General features: G+C 48.5%; 1 protein-coding gene across 14 annotated transcripts in view; it reads left to right on the top strand.

Annotated features, from left to right (window-relative positions):
* Nucleotides 1-22,720, top strand: part of scrib (scribble planar cell polarity protein) — a 47,584-nt gene that overhangs the window by 20,066 nt on the left and 4,798 nt on the right. For 4 of the 14 annotated variants that reach the window (XM_062559147.1, XM_037455825.2, XM_062559151.1 and 1 more), the window contains exons 5-43: nucleotides 169-225; nucleotides 361-424; nucleotides 1,039-1,113; nucleotides 1,305-1,449; nucleotides 1,680-1,798; nucleotides 1,952-2,151; nucleotides 2,361-2,527; nucleotides 2,655-2,788; nucleotides 3,009-3,134; nucleotides 3,254-3,439; nucleotides 3,540-3,920; nucleotides 5,329-5,391; nucleotides 7,061-7,150; nucleotides 7,239-7,316; nucleotides 7,408-7,725; nucleotides 8,419-8,499; nucleotides 10,021-10,269; nucleotides 10,448-10,558; nucleotides 10,651-10,827; nucleotides 10,911-11,027; nucleotides 11,238-11,426; nucleotides 11,524-11,643; nucleotides 12,198-12,254; nucleotides 12,841-12,897; nucleotides 13,573-13,653; nucleotides 17,028-17,099; nucleotides 17,248-17,301; nucleotides 17,729-17,785; nucleotides 18,170-18,292; nucleotides 18,571-18,681; nucleotides 19,046-19,096; nucleotides 19,422-19,577; nucleotides 19,937-20,096; nucleotides 20,186-20,564; nucleotides 20,641-20,730; nucleotides 20,822-21,004; nucleotides 21,683-21,844; nucleotides 22,339-22,478; nucleotides 22,610-22,647. In XM_062559147.1, coding sequence (XP_062415131.1) covers nucleotides 169-225; nucleotides 361-424; nucleotides 1,039-1,113; nucleotides 1,305-1,449; nucleotides 1,680-1,798; nucleotides 1,952-2,151; nucleotides 2,361-2,527; nucleotides 2,655-2,788; nucleotides 3,009-3,134; nucleotides 3,254-3,439; nucleotides 3,540-3,920; nucleotides 5,329-5,391; nucleotides 7,061-7,150; nucleotides 7,239-7,316; nucleotides 7,408-7,725; nucleotides 8,419-8,499; nucleotides 10,021-10,269; nucleotides 10,448-10,558; nucleotides 10,651-10,827; nucleotides 10,911-11,027; nucleotides 11,238-11,426; nucleotides 11,524-11,643; nucleotides 12,198-12,254; nucleotides 12,841-12,897; nucleotides 13,573-13,653; nucleotides 17,028-17,099; nucleotides 17,248-17,301; nucleotides 17,729-17,785; nucleotides 18,170-18,292; nucleotides 18,571-18,681; nucleotides 19,046-19,096; nucleotides 19,422-19,577; nucleotides 19,937-20,096; nucleotides 20,186-20,564; nucleotides 20,641-20,730; nucleotides 20,822-21,004; nucleotides 21,683-21,844; nucleotides 22,339-22,478; nucleotides 22,610-22,647 — 5,218 coding nt within the window. The remainder of the gene's footprint in view (nucleotides 1-168; nucleotides 226-360; nucleotides 425-1,038; nucleotides 1,114-1,304; nucleotides 1,450-1,679; nucleotides 1,799-1,951; nucleotides 2,152-2,360; nucleotides 2,528-2,654; nucleotides 2,789-3,008; nucleotides 3,135-3,253; nucleotides 3,440-3,539; nucleotides 3,921-5,328; nucleotides 5,392-7,060; nucleotides 7,151-7,238; nucleotides 7,317-7,407; nucleotides 7,726-8,418; nucleotides 8,500-10,020; nucleotides 10,270-10,447; nucleotides 10,559-10,650; nucleotides 10,828-10,910; nucleotides 11,028-11,237; nucleotides 11,427-11,523; nucleotides 11,644-12,197; nucleotides 12,255-12,840; nucleotides 12,898-13,572; nucleotides 13,654-17,027; nucleotides 17,100-17,247; nucleotides 17,302-17,728; nucleotides 17,786-18,169; nucleotides 18,293-18,570; nucleotides 18,682-19,045; nucleotides 19,097-19,421; nucleotides 19,578-19,936; nucleotides 20,097-20,185; nucleotides 20,565-20,640; nucleotides 20,731-20,821; nucleotides 21,005-21,682; nucleotides 21,845-22,338; nucleotides 22,479-22,609; nucleotides 22,648-22,720) is intronic. The other 10 variants (XM_062559150.1, XM_062559152.1, XM_062559149.1 and 7 more) reach the window with 9 other exon arrangements.

Consider the following 22,720-nt stretch of genomic DNA (forward strand, 5'->3'; position numbering starts at 1 on the left):
GCTCCGACAGACGGAGGAGCCCCTCTCCATTTCAGACCTGCCATCTGACTAACCCACGTACCTCTCCTCTCTCACCCCCTCGACCCTCCCCCTATGCCACCTGCCCACTCTCGCCCCTCTTTCTCTTTCTGTTGCCTCTTTCTCACCGCCACTCCTTCTTTTTTACAGCCTGGCCAACCTGGTGACGTTGGAGCTCAGGGAGAACCTGCTGAAGTCTCTGCCAACGTAAGTGGCAGGTCCAAAGACATCCTTTGCATATGTCGTTACATGCGAATGAGTATTATGTTGTAGCAGTTTGCAATGCCCTGCTCTTTGTTCTAAGGACACATAACATGTGACTTACTTTGTGCCTTTATTCAGGTCGCTCTCTTTTCTGGTGAAACTGGAACAGCTGGACCTGGGCAGCAATGAACTGGAAGTTTTGGTAATTCTCCAATTCATTCCCTTCACACACACACACACACACACACACAGTGACGTGTTTCACAAAATCTGCTCTTCACAGTAATTATGAGCCAAATATGCAAGTAATTTACTTCACCAAACCGGTCTGTTGCACCTGAGGCCGTGCATGCACTACACCTCACAGTAAGCGCTTCTTTAAGCCTGGGAATGCCAGCCATGTCTCATAGGACTTTAAACAATTCCTCCTGACCTGAAGGGCAAAGGCTGAGCAAATACGCAACGTTGACAACAATGAGCCACCGCTTTTCTGACATTTTATCCTCAATTTATCACTTGTACATCATATAGATGCAATTTTGGATAATTTGAAAATTACAGTCCAACTTAAAAATGTTTTGCCACATACTGACACTGGAAAATGTTGATGTGGATGACAGATCCCTCAAATGATCCAATTCATCTGAATTGTTTGTACTAAGGGCACATTCTGTTTGCTGTGTGTTCAAGTGGAGCAGCTTCTCTAACTGTTGCATGTGTTGATTGAAGCATGCAGTTTGTGACCCGAAGCATTAACAGAAATGAGCAACTGTGCCAATGTTCTCCCTCCTCCCCTCCGCTTGGTCCCCTTTCCAGCCGGACACCCTCGGTGCTCTCCCCAACCTGAGGGAGCTGTGGCTGGACCATAACCAGTTGTCCTCATTACCCCCAGTAAGTACAGTTCAATACAAATGTGTTTTTTTTTTATAGATGACTTTTGCCAGAACTTTTTCTTATTTTTTTTATGCCGTTACACACATACAGGATTTACTGCCACCAGCGGATTGCTTCTCCTCTCCTGTGCTGTGAAGGTTAATTGTTGTCTTGACTCACTGTGGGTGGTATTTATCGTGTGTCTGTAGGAGCTCGGGAACCTCCGGAGACTGGTGTGTCTGGATGTGTCTGAGAATTGCCTGAAGGAGCTTCCCTCAGAGCTCAACGGCCTCCTGGCTCTCACCGACCTGCTGCTCACACAGAACCTGCTGGAGGTCGTGCCTGACAGTATAGGTGAAATCCCGCAAGCCCGTCACAGAAAGCACTCTGTTAAACAAGAACAGCACTGCCCTCTGCAGGAAGAATGAAGCCAGTGAATGAACGCTCTGTTTATGCTTTCAACTGAATTCATCCCAGAACATTGATCCATATTAAAAGAACATCCCATGTCACATCTAGTGGTGTCTTATTGCAGCACTTTGTCAAGCAGAGTTGTGTTTTGTTAACTGGTTTTTGTCTTCCAGGCTGTCTGAAACAGCTGTCCATCTTGAAGGTGGACCAGAATAAACTGACCCACCTGACGGATTCGATAGGCGAGTGTGAAAACCTCACAGAACTCGTCTTGACCGAGAACCTTTTACAGGTATGGAGCCACTTGGAGAAAAAAAAAAAAACTCACTTTGACAGAATTGGGATTTATGCATGCCCCAACAACCTTGAGTCCAATTACAACAGCTGTCAAGCTCCATTATGATGTTCACCAAATATTAATGACTCCCGTCTCACTCCCTCAAAGTCACTTCCTCGCTCGCTGGGCAAGCTGAAGAAGCTGACCAACCTGAATGTAGACCGCAACCGCTTGGGCGGCGTGCCCAAGGAGCTGGGCGGCTGCGCCAGCCTCAACGTTCTCTCCCTGAGAGACAATACCCTGGGAAAACTGCCCTCTGAGCTTGCAGATGCCACCGAGCTGCATGTGCTAGATGTGGCTGGAAACAGGTAAACCTGCAGAGACATTCCTCATTTTCATTGTCTAATAGTACTTGTGCCTAATAATGATTTAAAATGATTTTAATACTTTAAAAAATGCACCATTGTCAAAATTTATTTGCGCTTTTAACTTTTAGAGATTAGGTGGATCATTTGACAATTTAAGGTTTTTCGTACTTACTGAAATAAAAAGGTTGTGACTTATCCCTTTTGTCTAGATTACAAAACCTGCCCTTCGCCCTGACAAACCTCAACCTGAAGGCCATGTGGCTGGCAGAAAACCAGTCACAGCCAATGCTCAAGTTCCAGACAGAAGATGATGAGCACACAGGAGAGAAGGTGCTGACCTGCTACTTGCTGCCCCAGCAGCCTTCTCCAAGCCTAGGTGAGTTGCCTTATGTTTTTAGCCTGCTAACTAGTTGTAGCTTTTTAAAACCACATTTGATTGTGTTACTTTCCTGAACATGAACTCAGTTTGACGTCTTCCTGTCCTTTTTCGTTGTGATCCACAGAGAACCTGCTGCAGAACAGCGTGGACGACAGCTGGACGGACACAAACCTGAACCGAGTGTCGGTCATTCAGTTCCAGGAAGAGACCAAGGCGGCGGCGGAGGAAGAAGACGATGAGGCTGCCGCGGAACGCAGGGTGAGGAGCACAGGAATAACGGGCCACTTAAAGGCCTCCCCATGCCCTCTGATCATCTGTTGAATTTGATTTAGTCTTTATTGAAAACTATTTTGCATCAGTGGAATCGTCAGTTGTGGTCAGAGACTCGGTCGTGCTACGTCGTGTTGGAGCTCTGTGCGAATGTCTATTTGTTGTCTAATTCATGCTTTTTAATCTTTTTTTTTTGTTGTTGTTTCAGGGCCTTCAGCGTAGAGCCACACCCCACCCTAGTGAGCTGAAGGTGATGAAGAAGGTTATTGAGGAGCGGAGGAATGAAGCCTACACATCCAGACCTGACGGCGAGGAACAGTCCCCTGATCCAGAGGTACCTCCACCACGCTGTATAATGAATAGCATTCAGTTAACATTTAGGGGTGTAGTAAAATATCCGATTAAATGTGTCGTCATTTCCCCAATTAATCAAAGTGATGTTTTTGGTTGTAGGAGAAACGGCTCAGTGACCTTTCCAATCAGAGCAACGACTCCCAGGTGTCCAATAGCACCCTGTCGGCCACTTCCCACGAGGAAAGACGAAACGCCACCGCGGCCTCGCAGAGGGGGGACATGGTAGGTGGCCACTACCATCGAGATGAGGAAGAGCTGGATGAGATGGAGGTGGAATACATCGAGGTGAATGTTTTGAAAATCTTATCCACAACCCTGATTGATTCTTCTAACCGAAAAACAATCTCTGTGATTAGCTAATTCAATCTGAAACCTCTTTCTCCAGCCCTCGGTGCACTTTGCAGAGGAGCCCATCATCCGTGGTTTGAATGAGGACGACGACGACTGTGGGGAGGACGGCGAGAGGAGTGAGGAGGACGAGAGGCCGGCTATCCCCGCGGAGAAGCAGCGTCTGATCAGAAAGGACACGCCGCACTACAAGAAGCACTTCAAGATCAACAAGCTGCCCAAACCCGAGGCTGTGGCGGCGCTGCTGCAGGGCTTCAGTCCCACCGGCCTGAACTCCCCGATGCAGGCCGCCGAGCATGAGCAGGAGGAGGAGGAGGAGGAGGAGGAGGAAGAGCTAAGTTTGTGTACCCCTCAACACCATCACAGAATAGAGGAGCTCCAAGACAGCCGGCTGCAGGTCAACTCCAGTCAAGTGAAGGTAAAGGATTGTTTTTTTTTGGGGGTTGTTCCCTGCATCGAAGCAGACACTTGATACTGTACGCAAAGAGTGTCCTCACCACCTTGCAATATGCGTTCAGGTTGGAGTGGGCTTCCAGCATATATTAAGGATGTGGCATTGCATGCAGGGTCATTGTGGAAATGAACACATCTACCCTTGCGCTCTAAATCAAGGGCAGTGTTCTTCTGAGGAGTTGACAACAGTCTCAGTACTTTGCTTTGTCTCAGACGGAGTTCATTTCTGATGATACCTTCCAATACCTCACATTATTTAGATGTCTTTGACAAAGAAACAACAATAATGTTCAGACTGTCTAAAACCTAGACAAATTGATTCACTCTAAACCTCTGGGATCCCACATGGGATATTTTCTGTGTCTTAATTTATGCCCAGCTAACATACCAGATATGAATTATTTGGTTTCAAATGATGATATTGCTTCCATACAAGCAGCTGCAGGCTTTTCTTGCACATCACTGGCCCGGTTAAGTACTAAACCGCTCACCATATTATCTGCCATCTCCTGATTTAATTAAGTAAATAGCTTTTCACTCTGTCTTCTTGTAACATTGTGCATGTGTGCTTGTATGAACGGGTGATGAGTGCAGACTGCGCTGGTGCTGCTTACAAAAATGACTCTCAATGATTACTTCATGTTTAGTTTGATCTATCCTGCTTATTCTAGAGATGATTTCTAACACCGTGATCAAACATCATCTCACCAGATCTGTTATGTGTGCGTTTGTGAATGTGGGTCTGTTTGTGTGGCCGACCTCAGACCAACCAGAACATATATTGGCAGAGTTGGAATGTGAAATCCAACGATCCTTGTGTCATATCGTAATGTAACTTTATGGGGGTGTTTAAAACATTGCAGCGTGTAAGATTCTTCATTGTTCAAGATTATATTTACGATTACGCAGATTTTTAATTTTGTTGAACTACCTGTGATTAACTAGGAAAGTCATCTTGTCTTTATTTTTGGCTTTTTATAGGCTGAAAGTGTAAGTTTTTTTTATTTTCACATAAATTGAAGCTCCTGGAGGAATCTGCTGTCTGTGGTGTGGAGGCGGGGCTTACTTTGGCACCGGAGCTTTTGCCTTCTCTTGTCCGCTCTCTCTACACTGTGTGTTTTGCACTGTAGCTCGGCTCCTTGGTCTTGTCTTTCCATCTCTGCCTTTATTTGCTTCTGGTGGCTGGGGAGTGGTTTGCTTCTGATTCAAGGTGGTTCGTCTCAGTGAACCCGAAGGTCCCCACAACCTGCAAGCAGACCTTTGAGTGTTGGGTGTTTGGTGAATTCAATGAGAGAGGAATTTTGTGTGTATGAGCATATTTTTATTTTGGCCTGACTAATCCGCATGCCTCTCGCTGGTTCCTGTCCTAACAGGGGGTGTCATTTGATCAAGTCAATAATCTGCTGATTGAACCTGCTCGAATTGAGGAGGAAGAGGTCTGTACATGCTCTTTCCCGTCCAGTCTGTCTCTCCGTGTCCCCGTCTCACCCTCTTATTCACCTGTATTCAGAGGTGGACAAAGTTTCCTCAGAAATCTGTGGTTAATCCAAGCCAATCCTAGAGCCTCCCTAACCACGACTTCTCTTTGAGAGGGCCGGTGTGACGGAACCTGAATGCAGGATTGACGTGGCCATCTGTTATTTATTTCATTTAGGGCTTTTGAGCTATTTGAGTGCATGTTGAAATGAAAATACGCTAGCTCTGCAGCCATTGATAAATGGTTCAATTGCATCCTAAACTGCTTCGGTTAAAGGGGGAGCTATTATAATATAAAACACTTTGGTGAATATTTCCTCATGGTGCATAAAGTAGCTTTAAGCTACAACTAACACAAGGTCCATGCCCAGTGGACGGCTAATTATGTATAATAACAATTCCACAATATTGTTATGCTCAAGATGTAATTATCTCAAATTTGTATACGTTTTTGAGATATTTCTCTTAACTGTCAGCAGTAGCCCAAATAAACCTTTAACTGTAGACACGCTGAAGCTGTCGAGCATCAGGTTCTGCCACACTGCGTCTCTGCTCCTCCACCTTGCTCCTGCTGCTTCGCTCCTTTTCCTCCCCCCTGTTCGCGCTGCGTCGCCCTGCAACCAATGCGCCGCTTCACCAGCTTCCTCCAGGCGCTTTTGTTCGGAAGGAAACTCTGCTGCCACCCAGAGGCCCAGCTCCAGACTGATGAAGATGGATTGGAAGTTTATTTTTCAGTAGTCTTATTGTTATTCTGTAAACATTTATAGATTGAAATGGAAATATAATCTACACATGATTAGCAATGCAGAAGTTTTAAGTCATGTCTAAACCGTAGTTTTTCTGCATGCTTTTGTATGTATTGTTGTACGTGAATACTCTTCTGGGCTGTTTAGTTGTGGGGAATCTAATCTGTATAGAAACTTTTTAGAAAAATTATTGCATGAAAATATGAAGTCTGATTTGTTTGCATAAGAGATGATGAATGATGTCGTCTCCTTACGACACACGTCCACACCACACGGGCCAAACCTGTTGCCACATCCAGGCACTGCCCTTTTTTATCCCCCCCCCCCCCCCCCTTTCCCTCCAACTGTGCCTCATTTGTCATTTGTCTGCATGCCCCCCCCTTTTTGCATGGCTCGCAAGTACACAAAATATCCATAGTCTGTTACTCCTTACTTAAATTCCCTCCTGTACATACACGAGACACATGTGTGTGATAGAAGAGTGATTTAGACTGTGTTTCATTACTTTATGTCGGAAGTCAACTGTCAGTCAAGTGGTTTCTGGTACATAACAAATCATTTTTGACTTTTCTGTTTTCACTTTACTTAAAAAATAAGGTTAAAGTCTTTAAAGCTTAAATCAAACCACAAATCCAACTCCCACTTAAACTGACATTAGGTTTCGGACATGTCAAAGTGTCTCCATCGTCTGTCGGCATGATGACGCGATGCTGCTGTGATCAGATCGACACCACCGTGCGGCAGAAGGACGGAGGTGACCCATAACTGTGCACCATGTGGTTTAAGACGGTGTGGGTCCGCCTCCCATAATGTGCCCTGAGCCGAGTGGTGTCTGGAGCGCTTCACTAGCAGTGGTTCTGACTCCCCCCTCCTCAACTTGCAGCACAACCTGACCATTGTGCGACAAACCGGCGGCCTGGGAATCAGCATTGCTGGAGGGAAAGGATCCACGCCGTACAAGGGGGATGACGAGGTGAGACGTGTACTCGCGGTCTTGATGCGCTGAAATAAATCAGAAGCCGTAGATTATATTATCTTATTTTTTATATTTGTGTGTTCAGGGAATCTTCATCTCCAGAGTATCTGAAGAGGGTCCCGCAGCCAGAGCAGGCGTTAAAGTGGGAGACAAACTCCTAGAGGTAAAACATTTTCCTTTTTTAGTTTTCCTGTAACGTCTTTGTCTGGTTTTATAGTTGTTATTTAATTTTTTCCCCTCCTTCTTTGTCTCAGGTGAACGGAGTGGACCTCCACCAAGCAGAACACCACACGGCGGTTGAAGCGCTCCGTAGCTCCGGCTCCACCGTGTCCATGTCGGTGCTGCGAGAGCGAATGGTGGAGCCGGAGAACGCCATCACGACCACGCCGCTCAGGCCGGAGGACGACTACTTCCCGCGGGAGAGGCGGAGCAGCGGCATCGCCTTCAACATGGAGACGGCTCCCAGCGTGCCACACCAGCGCTTCTCCACCTGCCTCATCCGAAACGACAAGGGGCTCGGGTTCAGCATCGCCGGGGGCAAAGGCTCCACGCCCTACCGCACCGCGGACACGGTGAGTCACATCCGCAACTCCACCCCCACTAAACACATGGGTAGGGACTGTGCACTGGTATCGGGTAATAATGTTCCAATGAAAATCATATCGTTAAGAACCGTTTTCAGTTATTGCTTCGTTAATAAATTAATGAAAATCGATTATGATCCAATGCTTTTATCACATCATTCAGAACTTTTTAAGGTTTTCCAAGTTTCTAGTCGACAGATCATACGTTTCAGTTGAAAGACGGCAATTATTCTGAGAGGCGAAAGCTAAAATAAGTTTAAATTTGCAAAGTGCAGTCACAGAGATGTGTCTTTTAGAATTGTCCACTCCACCCGCAGCGTTTACATCATCTCCAAGGAGACGGAGGTATGAATAGCCAGCACTGACACCCGATAGGTCCTCTTTAACCGGACAGGGCGAGGTGTATATTTGGGCCGGTGCAATCGCCACCGAGGCTTCCGCAGCTCAGCGAGCCCAGAGGAAACGAAGGATTGAGGCGGGTCCGACTCTGAAGTCTGGTTGTTGGTTGATGCAGTCGCTCCTGTGTTTGTTCATTTGGTCCAGAGAGTTCAGCAAGTTGTGTAATCTGTCCGTGAGGGAGTAATAGCGACGTCTCTTTTATATACACATCAAATGTGAATATTTAATGCTAAAATATAGAAATAGTTTAAGCGGTTGACGATGTTTCCTGGGTGGTTTTAGGGAATCTACATCTCTCGGATCGCAGAAGGAGGAGCGGCACACAGAGACAGCACGCTGCAAGTAGGCGACAGGGTGATCTCGGTGAGAACAACCTCCATCATTCAGTGTGAACAAAATAAGGATTCCTTTACAGTGTCCACGTTGGAATGGGAACCATTCACCTCCTTTTTTTAAACCTGATTCAAAGTAGAAGAATTCATAATTTGGTAGGTTCCTCCGTTTTGGGGTCAGGGTTTGGTACAGGAATAAGGATAACTAATTGTTGAGATTCAGCGGTAGACATTGGTTTTATTATAGTAGTTAGAACATAATGCACTGTAATTAATCCAGATCAGGAGTCTTTTTCACAGTTTTTCTCCCATCTTCATGCATGTCTTTGTTGCTAAATGTTATCAAATTTCCATTTTAATGTTCCCACAACACTGCTCTCCTCCCTCACGTTAAGTCCACCTAGAATCAGCAAAACCATAAGTTAGCAGCCGAGGCAGAATGTTAATACAGACCTCCTGCTAACCCAGAGTCTCTCCTCTGTAGATTATGAAGCGCTTTAAAGCGAAAGAAGGCAGCATTTAGGATTATTCTTCGTTTTGTTTTCGGTGCTGATCACACACTATTTACTTTCTGGCAGCATATCAGTCAGAGAGCACTGATGAGCTGATATGGTTCCCTTTGGTTCGTCCTGAGGTTCTTCCCCTAATGTGCCAAATGTTAAAGTGCTCCTACTGTTTCTTGAATGGCCGTCGCTCTCGCTGAGAAGCCCAGAAAATCGTCTTGATTTCTTTCTCTTTCACTCTCTCTCTTTCCTCTGGCAGTTTGTCCCGTCTTTCGTTTGTGGATTTGTAGGTTGCCTCTTTTTCTCTCTTTCTCACTCCCTCTCCATCTGCATGCTCACTAATGTTTTAAGTGCATTACCTTGGCCGCTTGGTGGGGGGTATGGTGGAGCGGGGTGAGCCTGTATGTAGCAGCATATCAGCCGATGGTAAGAGCCGGTACTGTCGGGTCAGGGCCGACCTCTGCTTGACACTTTTGACCGGAGTACTGCCTGAAAGCTACCCCCTAAAAACCAAGTCTGACCAAATAACGATTCAAGACACATTTCAGAAAGCTGTCTAAACAACACCCGTTTGCCTTTTTTGACTTGAGATAAAGCTGTTTGATCACACCTCCACTTGTGTTTTAAGTAGAAAAAGGCAACAAGGAGTGGAAACTATTTAAGTGATTACATTAAGTGACCAAACAAAACCCTGATGTGAGTTATATATGATGACCGAACATACGGTAGAGGTATCCATTCAAGAAAGAGTTCATGTAAGCTCTTATTAACACTTCAGGCTGCTTGATGAGAGCTTTTCTCACTCTGACGTTCTGCCCGCTGCTCGCTCGCTCTTTTCTCTTCCTGTTCCTGCTGCTCCGTGCAGGTGTCGGGTTCTACTTCAAATAACAGTACTCACTTGGGTGCACTCACACATTTCAAATGAATTAACTGTGAGAATGTTGGGTCGATCGTTTTGAGTGGTCGGGTGTATTTTAATGTGGCCCGTTATCATCGGGAGCATCTCGGTGGCTTGACACCCTTCGTGGTTGGTTTTACTGTCGATCCAGATCAATGGTGTAGAAATGACAGAGGCCAGGCATGACCAGGCAGTAGCGCTCCTTACCGGCACCTCCCCCACCATCTCCCTCCTGGTGGAGCGAGACCCCAATGCACCGGGGGGCTCTCCGGGTCAATCCCGGGCGCGAGCCCACTCCCCTCCACCGCCGGAGCCCTCGGATTCCCCGGACCAGGAGGAGGACGGACTGAACAGTCATGGGAACAACGTGGGTCGGATGGAGGACGAGTATCCCATCGAAGTGAGTCTTCTTAGGCCCGGCTTTAGTGCTTTTTGTGCACGGTATGACTGCTCGGTCCAATTAAAATGTACTTCAGCGTGTGCCGGTATAGATGCAGTACTTGCATGAGTAGGATGGTTTGTGCTTATTAGTAAAATCACCCTGGCTACAATGCATCTTCCACCTCTAATCCAAACAGGAAGTAACCATGCTGAAGTCAGGTGGCCCTCTGGGCCTGAGCATCGTGGGAGGCAGTGATCACGCCAGTCACCCCTTTGGCATCAATGAACCCGGAGTGTTCATCTCAAAGGTGTGTCTTTGAAATGGCTTTGTTTTGCACATTTTGTGTGGTTTTATGTCTCTTTAAATATGTGGAGTGTAATCGTCCACCCGCCTCACCAGGTGATTCCTCACGGCCTGGCGTGTGAAAGTGGACTGCGCGTCGGGGACCGAATTTTAGAAGTGAACGCCATCGACCTGCGCCACGCCACGCACCAGGAGGCCGTGCGAGCGCTGCTGGCCAACAAGCAGGAGATCCGCATGTTAGTGCGCAGGGACCCGTCACCGCCGGGGATGCAGGTGAGGCCGTCGCCTGGAGACGATGTACGTGGACTAATGAGAGCACAACAGATGGCTGATGAGCTGTGTACGTTCTACTGCAGGAGATCATGATCCAGAAGCAGCCCGGGGAGAAGCTCGGCATCAGTATTCGGGGAGGGGCCAAGGGTCACGCAGGAAACCCATTGGACTCCACAGACGAGGGCATCTTCATCTCCAAGGTTTGCGAATTACACACAATGTCGCACGACTTTGCCATTCAATATTGCTTATGGCTTTTTCTACCACTTTTAAAGAAATTGGAATCCCCTTATTAGCTTGACTAATAGTCCCGACTGCTCCGTGCAGAGGAATAAAATAATGCAAATTGGTACTGAGCAAAAAGGGGTTTTAGGAGTGCGGTATAAAAGGATGCTGTAATGTATAAACAGGTGAGTTCGAGCGGCGCGGCAGCGAGAGACAGCCGACTGCAGGTTGGCATGCGCATCCTGGAGGTGAACAACCACAGCCTGCTGGGGATGACACACACGGAGGCCGTGCGAGTGCTGCGCGCTGTGGGAGACTCTCTGGTCATGCTCATGTGCGACGGCTTCGACCCACAAAAGGTGGCCAGCGTGGAGGTGAGACACCAGCGGCAATTCCATTTTTTTCATAGGTTGCCCAATCTTTTTTTCCCCTGAAAATTTGATGCCACTCTCTTTTTGGGTGGATTTGCAGGCCTCTCCCGGAATCATTGCCAACCCGTTCGCTTCAGGCATCGTCCGTAAGAACAGTATGGAAAGCATCTCTTCAATAGACCGAGACCTGAGCCCAGAGGAGATGGAAATCATGCAGAAGGTACAATACATCATATATCTGTCAAAGCTGTAACATTGGAGAAAATTATATTTTTAAATTATCCAACTGAATGAGGGGTTTGTTCTGTTCATTTGGCACAAATTAACTGCTGAACAAAGCCCCAAAAACATCCCATTCATCCACATACCAGGAATCAGTTTGACAGTTCTGTGACGCCTGCGATCCACACGAGAAGCGTCTGTTTGTTTTGGCGACTGTTGACTCCATCCACATCGGTCTGACTGTAACCAACCACCGCCGCACATAGCCGCCTTTTCACCGCGGCACCCAGGAATCGCCAACACAGTGGTTTATTTTGTCCAGATGAGCTTTTGGGAGCCTGCCCGTGCTAAAGGAATGTAGGGGCTTGTTGCTTCATCAAATGAGAGTTGCTCTGCACGCTTTGATCGGCTCCGAGATTTTTCCTCGCGCACCTTTTATCAGAGCGCACACAGCCAGAAAATCAATGGAAAGGAAATGAAATGGTCGCTTTTCCTGCTTGAAACCGAGTGTTAATTGGTATTTTAAAGCTATTAAATGTTGCTCTTTTCCAGGAGTCCGAGATGGTGAGAGAGACCTCGCAGTGGGAGCGAGAAGAGATGGAGAAAGTGGTAAGTGAACCGGAGAATCTATGAGCGCTTTGGGGGGGTGGGGGGGGGCTACAGGTATTATGGGGTCTGTCTGATCAGCAGAGAGCAACATTGCAGCCAAGCCACAGTAGTTTTTTTTTTTGCTCCATACAAAATGTGGAACTGCACATTACTGTAGGGTGGAGTCTGTAATGGGGTGAATGAAGCTTCTCCTCTGCACCCCGTGTGTGTGTATTGTGTTTGACAGAACTATTCCTGCAATGTCCCACCTCGCATGCTTATTCTGCTCCCAAAACTAGTGAATAGAGTACTTTTTTAATGTGTGCGGATTCTATCCTTTCTCTCTCTTGTTTTTTTTTCTCTCTTCTGTCCTTTTGCTTTCGGTGTGTTTGGCATGAGGGAAAAAAAAAACAACCATCCCATCTCCATACCACTCCTCCACTGTTGTTTTTCTCCTCCACTCTCTGCAACACTGCTTTCCTCTCCTGTAAATGCTCCAATCTTCTCACTTCACCGCTCATCGCATCGCTGTGTGGCTGTGTGTGGTCGGGTCTCTTCCCTCCTGGACCCTCTTCCTCCTCTTCCTCCCCTTCCTTTCATGGTGAAGGAGCGTATGCGCTTGGAGCGTGAGGAGGCAACCCGCCTGCTAGAGGAGGAGACCGAGGTGAGACACTCCTCGTCGGCACGTCTGCAGACAGTCCTCCCGGAAGTCTGTGCGGAGACCCCCCCCCCCCCACCACGTCGGTCCTCCCTTTGCAGGGTCTTGTACTCAGTATTTAGACAGTTTTGAAATTGCTTAGTTTGCTGGAGAGGGTCAACGTCCAGGTAAATCACTGGAAACACAATCAACTGAGCTTGTGTGTAAGCCTTGTATTTTAAATGTTGTAATAGCTATAAAGAGCATTAGATCGCCCCTTCACCCCGGAACCCTGCATCTCTTTCACCCTTTTCACATCGGATGGGTTTGCATGCCTGTGATTATGGCAAAAAAATAGGAAGAATAAAACAGCAACATTTGACTTCCATCATTTGGGCTCGCTGTTGTTTTCAACATTTGCCATGACACTGTTTAAGAAGCTTGTTTTTGGTGCACTATTACAGGGGGATGTTGTATGGGGGATTAAATCAAAACAAATTACAGTGTGCATGTTTATTGCTAAGAAGAGACAAGTAACCCAGTGCAACAGTTACGGTTCTGAATCGTTTTTGGACAACAATGAAACTGGCACAGGATGATAAGCTAAGTTATAGAATACCATCAACTTTGATTCTGGATTGTTGTATAAAAATACATCAGCCTTGTCCTCCACTCATCTCGGATCTGTTTATTTCTGTGTAGAACATTGGAACTGGACCTCTAAAACTTGACTATAAAACCCTGGCGGCTCTGCCCACCACCAGCCTGCAGAAGCTCAACAGGGTAAGTCTCCCGCCACCTTCTCCCGTCTCAGGCTGTGAATTGCTGGCGTGTCTGTGCAGGCTATGTTGGAAATTGCCTCCATAGCTCAGAATAGACCCCTTCGTGGAATCCCTTGGTTTTGGGTCACGGGGAAACTCTTGAGTGACCCGAGCCAGCCCAGTTGCCCCTGCAGGAGCAGGAATGTTAACCTCCCACCTCCTGTGAGCATTACTCACCGTGGCTCCAAGGCCAAACCTGAACAAACACCGTCCCTACAGCGACGGACAAGAGCGCGATCCACCAAGAGTGAAGACATGAAGATTGAGACGATTGCAAAAAAGAAAGAAAGTTCAAACGGAGGACTAAGAGTCTGTGGAAGGAGGCGGACTTGAACTCAAATGAAAGCAATGCCGAACAGCGGGCGCTGTGCTGGTAGATCGAAAGAGTGTGTGTGAAAGAGGTGGAGAGGGAGGGGGGGTGAAGGGGGGGGGGACAGCTGCCTGCTATCAACCCGCCTGTCCTGTGTGATATTTTAAACCTGCATCTGGCCCGGAGTTGGATAGAGTCCCTCGGGGGGGTGGGGTGTCAGACGGGGAGGGAGGCCGTCGTCTAGGAGGAGACGACAAGTGTTTCAGTCGAAGCTCCCCAAGTCCTGTGAGGAGTAAGTTTGAGAGGACATCCAGCGCCGTCCTGTTTCCATCCGCCAGTGAGTATAGAGAGCGGTTCTGTCCTCTTCCTTCTCTTTCCGCCCTTCTTTGACTCTGCTGTGTGTCTGTGTTAGGCGTCGAATAGACCACTTTAGGATTTTGACTTCTTTTGAGTTCCTTGAAACCTGATCACTGAAAGGTTTAGATTTCTCCAAAACACACATCTTTAGACCACACCAAACACAAGTAACCGTTGGTGTCCCTTTATTACCGTCAGAGCCACACGGCTGTAATGAAAGCACCGTCACTTTGTGTCCTTGTTTAGATCGTCCAGCACGTTGCAGCATGCAGCTGTTAGTGCTGCTCCAGCCGCCCCACACTCAACCAGTGTTACTTCCAGCAAGTTGTCCCCGCAGCTTGTGTGGTGGATTTTAGTGACGGGGACGAGTCAACTCCGCTTTAACTAGAAGTGAGGCGTCAGGAAAAAAAAAAACCTTACAATAAAAGAAAGGAAAGATCCACCTGGAACTTTGGTCTGGTTTATTGACAACGTGGTAAAATATGCAGCGTATTGTTCTTCTCTGGCAGGGACAATGAGACATGACCCTATTTCAGTAACTGGTTCCCAGTATAGTGTGGCGGACCGGCAGCCTCGCTCTCTCCAAACCACAACCCCAGCTGTCCCTCAGTGTGTCACAGCCACATTCCATCCCACTGACCCTCGTCACGGCGCACATTCTAACCGTCAGCATGCAGGCCGCCACATTGCTGCCTGACAATGCTCGTTGTATTCTTAGTGCGGCTATTTAGATGATCAGCACATACGTCAAGGTCACATGCGGTTTTTTGTTGGGCGGTTTGTGGAAACACTTATTTGCTCCTACGTCCCTTCCTGTGGTGACGTTACTCGTCCTTTCTGTTCAGTACAGTAGGACCTGAAGGAAGTCTCCCTGGTCTGATAATATGGTTATTTAAGGCACAGGTCAAGAGATCTGGACTGCAGCGGCGTGTGGAGTGATGGTAACTGAGAAACGTGTCTTTAAGGCTTCAGGGAAGATTTAGTGATGTGAGTAACTCCTTTTATCAGCTACAGACGTCTGTGTGTTTGGTTTATAGAAGGGGACACTAACTTCATGAGGATAAACACTGCCTTATCAGATCTCTTTAGATCTAAATAATAATGAATAAACTTAAAAATGTATTTGTTGGTGTGATTACCGTCTCGAAGCCAATGACGCACCTGCACATATTGATGCGGTTTCCACTAATGGACAAAGCCATTAAAGCTGTTGTAGCGCCTGATGTTAATTACAGACCAAACAATAACCGTGTTTATTAGACCAAATGTATCAACAAATGCTAATTCCAGGGCTTATTATCTTCCCAGTTATTGGAGCCAATGTGCACAGACTAATATGCAAAAACTAATCATGGAGGTTGTAAGGCAATCAAAACAAAAACAAATTATTAAATGATTGCACAAACTGTCTATTTAAATTTCCATTACTGCTGTAGAGAAGTCTCCGTGTTCCCGGACCTCAACAATTACTTTATTTAGAACCGTGTTATCATAACTGATGGAAATAAGACCAAACTAAGCACAAATAGTAATTAACTGGAAAGATCTTTTAACGTCTCTCTCTCTCTATTCAGTTTGTGATAAGTGTGTGCGAGTGAAGCCCTTCCTGTGGCTCCTTATTCTCCTTCACTGCAGCTGTCCTGCCTCTTTCCTCTGCTCCCGTCCAGTTCTCTCCCTCTGAAAGTCTGACTGCTCCCATGGAGGCCCCCCCGCAGGCCGAGCACGGAGCCCCTTTAGAGCCCCCGGGCTTCGCCTCAGCCCTCCGCCCCGGGTTCGTCCCCGGCCCCCGCGTGGAGTGCGAGTACCTTCCAGACTCCGGGTTCTCCCCCCCAGGGACCTCCAGCGCCGGCTCGTCGACCACCATTAGTTCATTGGCGGCCGAGGAAGAGGAAAGCCTGGTGGACTCTCAGCCCATCTGCTTCAAAGAGAACCCCTTCTTGGTGGCCAATCGCAGAGGAAAGGGGCGTCCGCCCGGACAGCAGGTCCTGTCGGGGCCCCCGGTGGGCTACGGGAAGGGGGGCCAGCTGCAGCCCTGGTTGTTCAACAAGGCAAGCCGCCTGCCTGCGTGTGGTGTGGAGGCAGCATGGTGTGTTACAGAGTGCCCCCCCCCTTCAAACGGATCGATCGCTTGAGGAGGTTTTAACTTGAAACGGTTCACCTTTTAGGGGTTGGGTTGTAACAGGTGTGCATACATCTCCAGGGTGTTCAACCCGCCGGGTTGAATGTTTGCTGGTTTTGGGAAGAAAAGCAGCTGTATTAGAATGTTTTGTATTCCAGGTATTTCAAGACATCTGCTTTGGGCAAGTGGGATTGATATTTTATTTTAATTAGAAAAATATTTTGGCCTCCAAGGGGATTCGAATCCCTCCATCTGGTTTGTTGGTGGATGCTTCACATGCAGAGGAGGATCAAGGGTGCAGATGAGCTGATGCATGTTTTTACTGTGAGCACCTCGTGAGGTATTTTGGCACATGGTCCGTACATAGTCAGGACCGACAGAAATGTCCGTCCCAACAGCTGTGAGGGCGGGGGTCAAGGAACGCAGAGCGTTGTTGTGGGTTGAACTTCTCCACAGGAGGACGCTTGCTGGGCTTTTTTCTTCCCTCAGTGCACGGAGTGGAAGTCGCAGCGCTTCTAAAGTGTGTTCTTGGTGATTCTTGTTTTTCCAGGCAGCTCCCTCTGATTTCACCAGGACCGAGAGCCCGATCCGAGAAGCCCCGTACTCCCCCACCACCCAACCGGTGAGCATCCCCGACACCCATCGCTCATCTGCCATCCCCGGCCATCCTTTTCCTTCGTTTTCTCCTTTTCCATCAGTCAGTTCCTGCTGCTTTAGATGAGGTATTTTACAGCTGACCCTTTTGACCTTTCCTCCCCCCCCCCCCGTAGCCCAGCCACCACCCTTCCAACAGCTCCCTGCATGCAGGCAGGGAGACGCGCTTCGTAAGTGGGTCTTGTGGCCCTCTCTGCTCCGGCCTGGATGTTTTTCTCGTATCTTGTGCTGTTCTGACGCTGCTTGTGTTATTAAAACACGAGTAGTTCCGATGCCGTGTCAGCTGCAGACCGTCTGGTCTGTAAAGCATGTGACTGCTCCTCTGTGGCCAGCTGATTACCGACGCTTCGATAATGGCTTCACTCTAAAAAACAGGATGACAAAACATAATCTGTATTTATTGTGAGCAGCGTTTCCAGTTTAGAGGAGATTCTGTAATTTAGGTAAAACCCTGGTGCTGGTGTGTGTCTCTTTATCTGGCCTGGCATCGTCTGAACCAACAGTGCATACTGTCACTAAATGTCAAAGTGTAGATGTTGCTGATCCAAGGATTTCATTTCATTGTCATTGTCTTATTCCATTTTTAAAAATTTGCAGGCGAACCTTCATTTCACCTCCACTCCTGCATCCAACTCTGACAGCACGTCTTCATCAGTGAGTAGGAAGTCAGGACCTTGCTTTTATTGTAGATTTGTCACAGTGGGTGTATTTTTGTATCAAGTGTCTGGATTTCGATGCACCTAATTTATAAGCAAATAACCCAAACTCTAGAAGAATCCTAATAATAGTGGTTTTAGGGGTCGTCACACCTTTAGTTTTTAGTTTAGTTTTAGTTTCCTCTGAAACTAAATTTGGTTGTTTTTGGTACAAACTATTATCAACTTCAAGACCCTGTCAATGAGTATTGTGAAAGGTAATTGTGCCGATTGACACCTTTTCATTCGCCACATTCACTTTGAGTTGAGATTCATCCTCAAGTTTTGCATTAACAAAATAGATCCATGAAATACCTTATTGTTTTGTTTTTTTTCTCTCCAGACTCGGCCGGGGGCCATCCAGCCCGTCGGCCGCGCGCGGCAGAGTCCCTCCCCCGCCACTCCGGACGGCCACAGTCCTAACCCCTTCCAGCATGGTCCCTCCCCCTTCGACTCCCAGACCTCTGTAAGACCCCTCACCACCACCACATAGTGCCGTCCTCTATCCACTCAGCTCTGTGCCGCCGACTGCTCGCCCCCCGTCACGGCGTCCGGCAGCAGCGACGCGGACGCGTGCGGCACGAGAATTATTGTTTTAATTTTATTTTGTAAACGGTTGAACTTTCCAAGCCTTCTGTTCGTCTTCCTCCGGCATACTGTCTGTCTGTCCTTCCCACTTCCTCTTCCCCCCCCATGGCTCCTTCACCACATGATCCTACCTCCATGCCCCCCCCCCCCTTGCAGCCTCGCGCCCCCTCCCCCACCTCGCCCGACGAGGTCCCCATGAATGTCAAGCAGGCGTACAAGGCGTTTGCCGCCGTGCCTCGCTCTCTGGCGGTGCTGGAGCCGCCCCAGGTAGGCCGCGCTGCAGCGACAAAAGCATGCTGTGCTGGTTGGTTGGTCGTCTCCCCCCCCTCCTCCTCCCTCCTCCCCCCCGGTTCCTCCTGACTGGAGCAGGCTGTCGTACATGAGGCCTGCGTCGGGGGGCCTTGTGACGTGCTGTGACGTGTGGAATGCGATCGTTGTTGGTTTCCGTGCTTCAGTGCCATCATCCGTCCAACTGGTGTGAAGTCTTCATCACCCGTGCATCCGTGTGCGACTCGTGTTCCAATATTCAACCCCCTTCTCTCTCTGTATATTACTTCCCCTGCCTGCTCTGTATCCTTGTGTTTGTCCTCACTCTGACTTTACTTTACTAACATCCTGCTGTGCCCAACAGGACCTGTATGGCGTGAGGAACAACTTCCATCCTAAGCAGACTTCTCCAGAGGTGAGTAAAAATTATTCAAAGTACAGCTGTTTGCTATTTTACAGTAAATTATCATTATAAACGTGGTGGTTGTATTATACACAATCACTCATGTATGAGGCAACATTCATCCTGAATCTGGAGTTACTACTTCACCCAAGTTGACCACATGGTTTGTGATGATGTGAAAGAGTCTTCTTCAATGTCATGCTGAAGAGATGAAGACAGTAAATGCTTCCATCCGGTCTCGTGTCTCTGAATGAGAGCGACGCAGCATGTCTCGATTAGCTCTAAGCTTCTTAATCGTAGTCTGACAGTCTGGTGTCGACCCGTGTGGCCTTTTCAGCCTGAGTTGATCAACGAGGTGTTTGATGATGACATAGACGGTCAGGAGGGGGCCGGTAGGGGTCCGACCAGCACGCTGCCCCTCTCCCCTGACCGCCGGGAGTACATGAGCCTGGCAGCAGTGCCTCGCCTCTCCAGGCCTTCCTGGGACCCCAAGGTACCCGACCGCGCTCCGCCACCCCCACAGCAGCCCCCTGCTCCGTCGGCTCCATCGGTGGTGGTGTTTCTGCGGCCACTGGGAGGCAGCCATAGCTCCCAGTTAATTGATCTTAAATCAGCTGGTGGTTCTGGGTTCTGTTTTGATAGATAATTTGTTACTTTCTTCTTGGTCTGTGGTACCTCTCTTGTGAAACCCTCTGCTTCTTTGGAAATGGCTTCGCAACAATATAAACCTCAATACTTTTTTTCATAGCTACTTTTACAGAACTGTTTCATCATTTCTAGATGGTTGGAGGTGCTTCAGGTGTGATTATAATCTTCATATTTTGTATTCTGTCATGATTTGTCACCCTCCAGAGTCCGTCTCCTGGTGGTAAGTCCAGCCCGGAGCAGCGCTCCTTCAGGGACAGACAGAAGTACTTTGAGATCGACGTGAAGCAGCAGACGCCAGAGAAACCCAAACCTCGCGTGTCTCTCGTTGGCGAAGATGACCTCAAGAAAATGAGGGAGGAAGAAGGTTTGTTTATATCGCTTCTCCACAACCCTCCCTTTGCCTACTCTGCAAACCACTGTAGCTTACAACCCTGCGTGTTCATCTCGCCTCAGAGAGGAAGTTTGAGCAGCGGGCGCGGGAGTACCTGCTGGATGAGGACGAGGACGATGAGGAAGAGGACATGGCTAAACAGGTGGCACAGATGAAGGTGACTGGCAAAGTGTTGCTGGATGGGGTCGAGTACAACGTGGAGCCAATTGGCAGCCCGTCACAGCACCGGGCCACGCCCCCGGGCTACAATGCCACGTCTCCGAGCTACAATGCCACGCCCCCGGGCTACAATGCCACGTCTCCGAGCTACAATGCCACACCCCCGGGTTACAGCTCCACGTCCCCGAGCTACAATGCCACGCTCCCGGGTTACAGCTCCACGTCCCCGAGCTACAATGCCACGCTCCCGGGCTACAACACCAGCTACTGTGGCAGCTCCGGGTAAGACGTGAAACACGACCCCTTCCGACGTTTTTTCTTTTATATTTCTTGAGCTCATATTTCTGTTTGCATGCAGGCCCCCCTCTGTTGACGGGAAGGTGGAGTCCCAGAGGAATTCACTGGAGGACGGCTTCAGGCTGGAGCAGAGGCCCACCTCCATGACTGGGTAGCTGCCGTTTACACCACGTCCCTGAATGCCTCGTCGCTGTGGTTTTCGTCCCATGTGATCGTCACTGTTTCTTGTGTTGTGCCGGCAGCCTGATCCCGGTGTACCCAGGAGACTCGGCGGCTCCCGTCCGCACGGCCAAAGCAGAGCGCCGACACCAGGAGAGGCTCCGCATGCAGAGCCCGGAGCTGGCTGTGGCCCCCGACAGGGACCTGTCCCCGGCTGAGAAACGAGCTCTGGAGGCTGAGAAGAGAGCCATGTGGAGGGCAGCACGGTAAAGAAAACTAAATGGGGCCTTTAGATAACTTGAGTTCAGACATTGATATTAATCATAAAGTGTGTAGAAAGAAATGAATCGTTACTACAGAATGGCGTTTGATTAATTAATCTGACTGAACGAAAACAAATTGGATCATCGTCATCACCGTCTCTCGTGTCACCTGATCGTCTCCTCCCGTACTAATATCAGCATTTTCAGTTTTTTTATACCATAGTAGGATAACACTTCATAGTCAAATTAGACATCACATTATTGCGTTATTTTAGTAATAGCAGGAGGGTTTGCTTTCTTAAAACGATATGAGGCTCTGAAATAAACCTTTGCTGCTATTATGGAAGACAATTGTGCAGAGGCTTGTGTTATACAAGTCTAAATAAATTCTAAGCTCACACACATGGAATACTCTGTAGTGAGTGTGAGTTCACGGCTCATTTTCTGTGCAGTTAGTCTGCCAATATTTTATATTTAGTGAATCTTCTAATGGGTTTTACCTTCCACTCTTTGGTTTTCTTCTCTGTCCGTATGCCTGTCTTTCCTTTCTTTCCTCCCCTTTTCCTCCTTCATTCCGGTGCGCTCCATGTCCCGTTGCCCCACCATGTGCCACCCCTCCTCTCCCCCCCCCCCACTCCCCCCCACTCACCCACCCATTCTCCCTGGCCTCGCGGGGCCCAGGCCCTGTGGCCTAGAGGAGGATGTTAGGCAGTATGAGCAGGACCTGGCTAAGAGGCTCTACCAGGCCCGAGTGAGGGCATCTCAGGGCACAGCAGACAACCCCCAGCCCCCCACCTCGTCTTCCTCCTCCTCTTCCTCTGCTGCAGCAGCCTCACAGCTCAGGTCTGCACCTCGGCCCCACCCATCGGGGCCAGAGGCACGGCATCGTGGGGTTGTGCTTTGGTGTTGGGGGTATTTTGCCGGGGGCCGAAAGGCTCAAGCAAGCACTGGCAGCAGCACCGTGCTTCCTCTGCCTTTCCTGTGCTGTCTTGCTTCTGCACGTCTTTGCCCCCCCCCCCCCCTCTCTGTTGTGTCTCTTCCTCTCTGCAGCACTCTTTATTTGCGCCTTGCTGTTTTTCACACTATTGTTTGGACTAACAAACATCCCGCAGTGAGTTTGTAAGTTGAGGGTAAAAAGCCCACCAGCAGCAGGTGGTCCTTTTCCTGGAATTCCTCCTTTTTCTTTTAGTGAAACCAAATTAAATCGCTAGTTGTTGACGGCGAACCAGGACAAGGAGCACCGGACCGTAGTAGTGATCGACACGTCTGTGTGTGCTTCTGTGTTTTCTTTCCTGATCTTCTAGTATAATTTGTGATGGTGTTTTTTCCTCTTGCAGAATGAAGTCTCTGGAGCAGGATGCACTGAAAGCACAGATGGTCATCGCCAAGTCTCGTGACGGAAAGAAGCGCGGGACACTGGACCAGCTGACGGAGTCGCCGTCGCCGGCCCCCACGCCCTCTCCCACGCCCATGGAAGGTAAGAACGCCACTGAGGCCCTGTTTAAGTCATACGTTTTAACTGTTTACTCCACAGTGAATGTAGTTTAAAGGTTGAGGTTCTGTCTCCACTTTGTTCTAACTAAGGCATTTCCTGTTGTCCTCTTCCAGAGCTCAGTCCTCGAGGAGTAACCTCTCCGGGACGGATGGTAAGTGCAGAACCTTTTCTCTCTCTCTTGTGTGCATGGGTTACTGTATCTTTTGAACGGACACGTACAAGTT

Source organism: Pungitius pungitius, chromosome 19 (genome assembly GCF_949316345.1).
Source record: "Pungitius pungitius chromosome 19, fPunPun2.1, whole genome shotgun sequence".
In the NCBI taxonomy this organism is placed as follows: domain Eukaryota; kingdom Metazoa; phylum Chordata; class Actinopteri; order Perciformes; family Gasterosteidae; genus Pungitius; species Pungitius pungitius.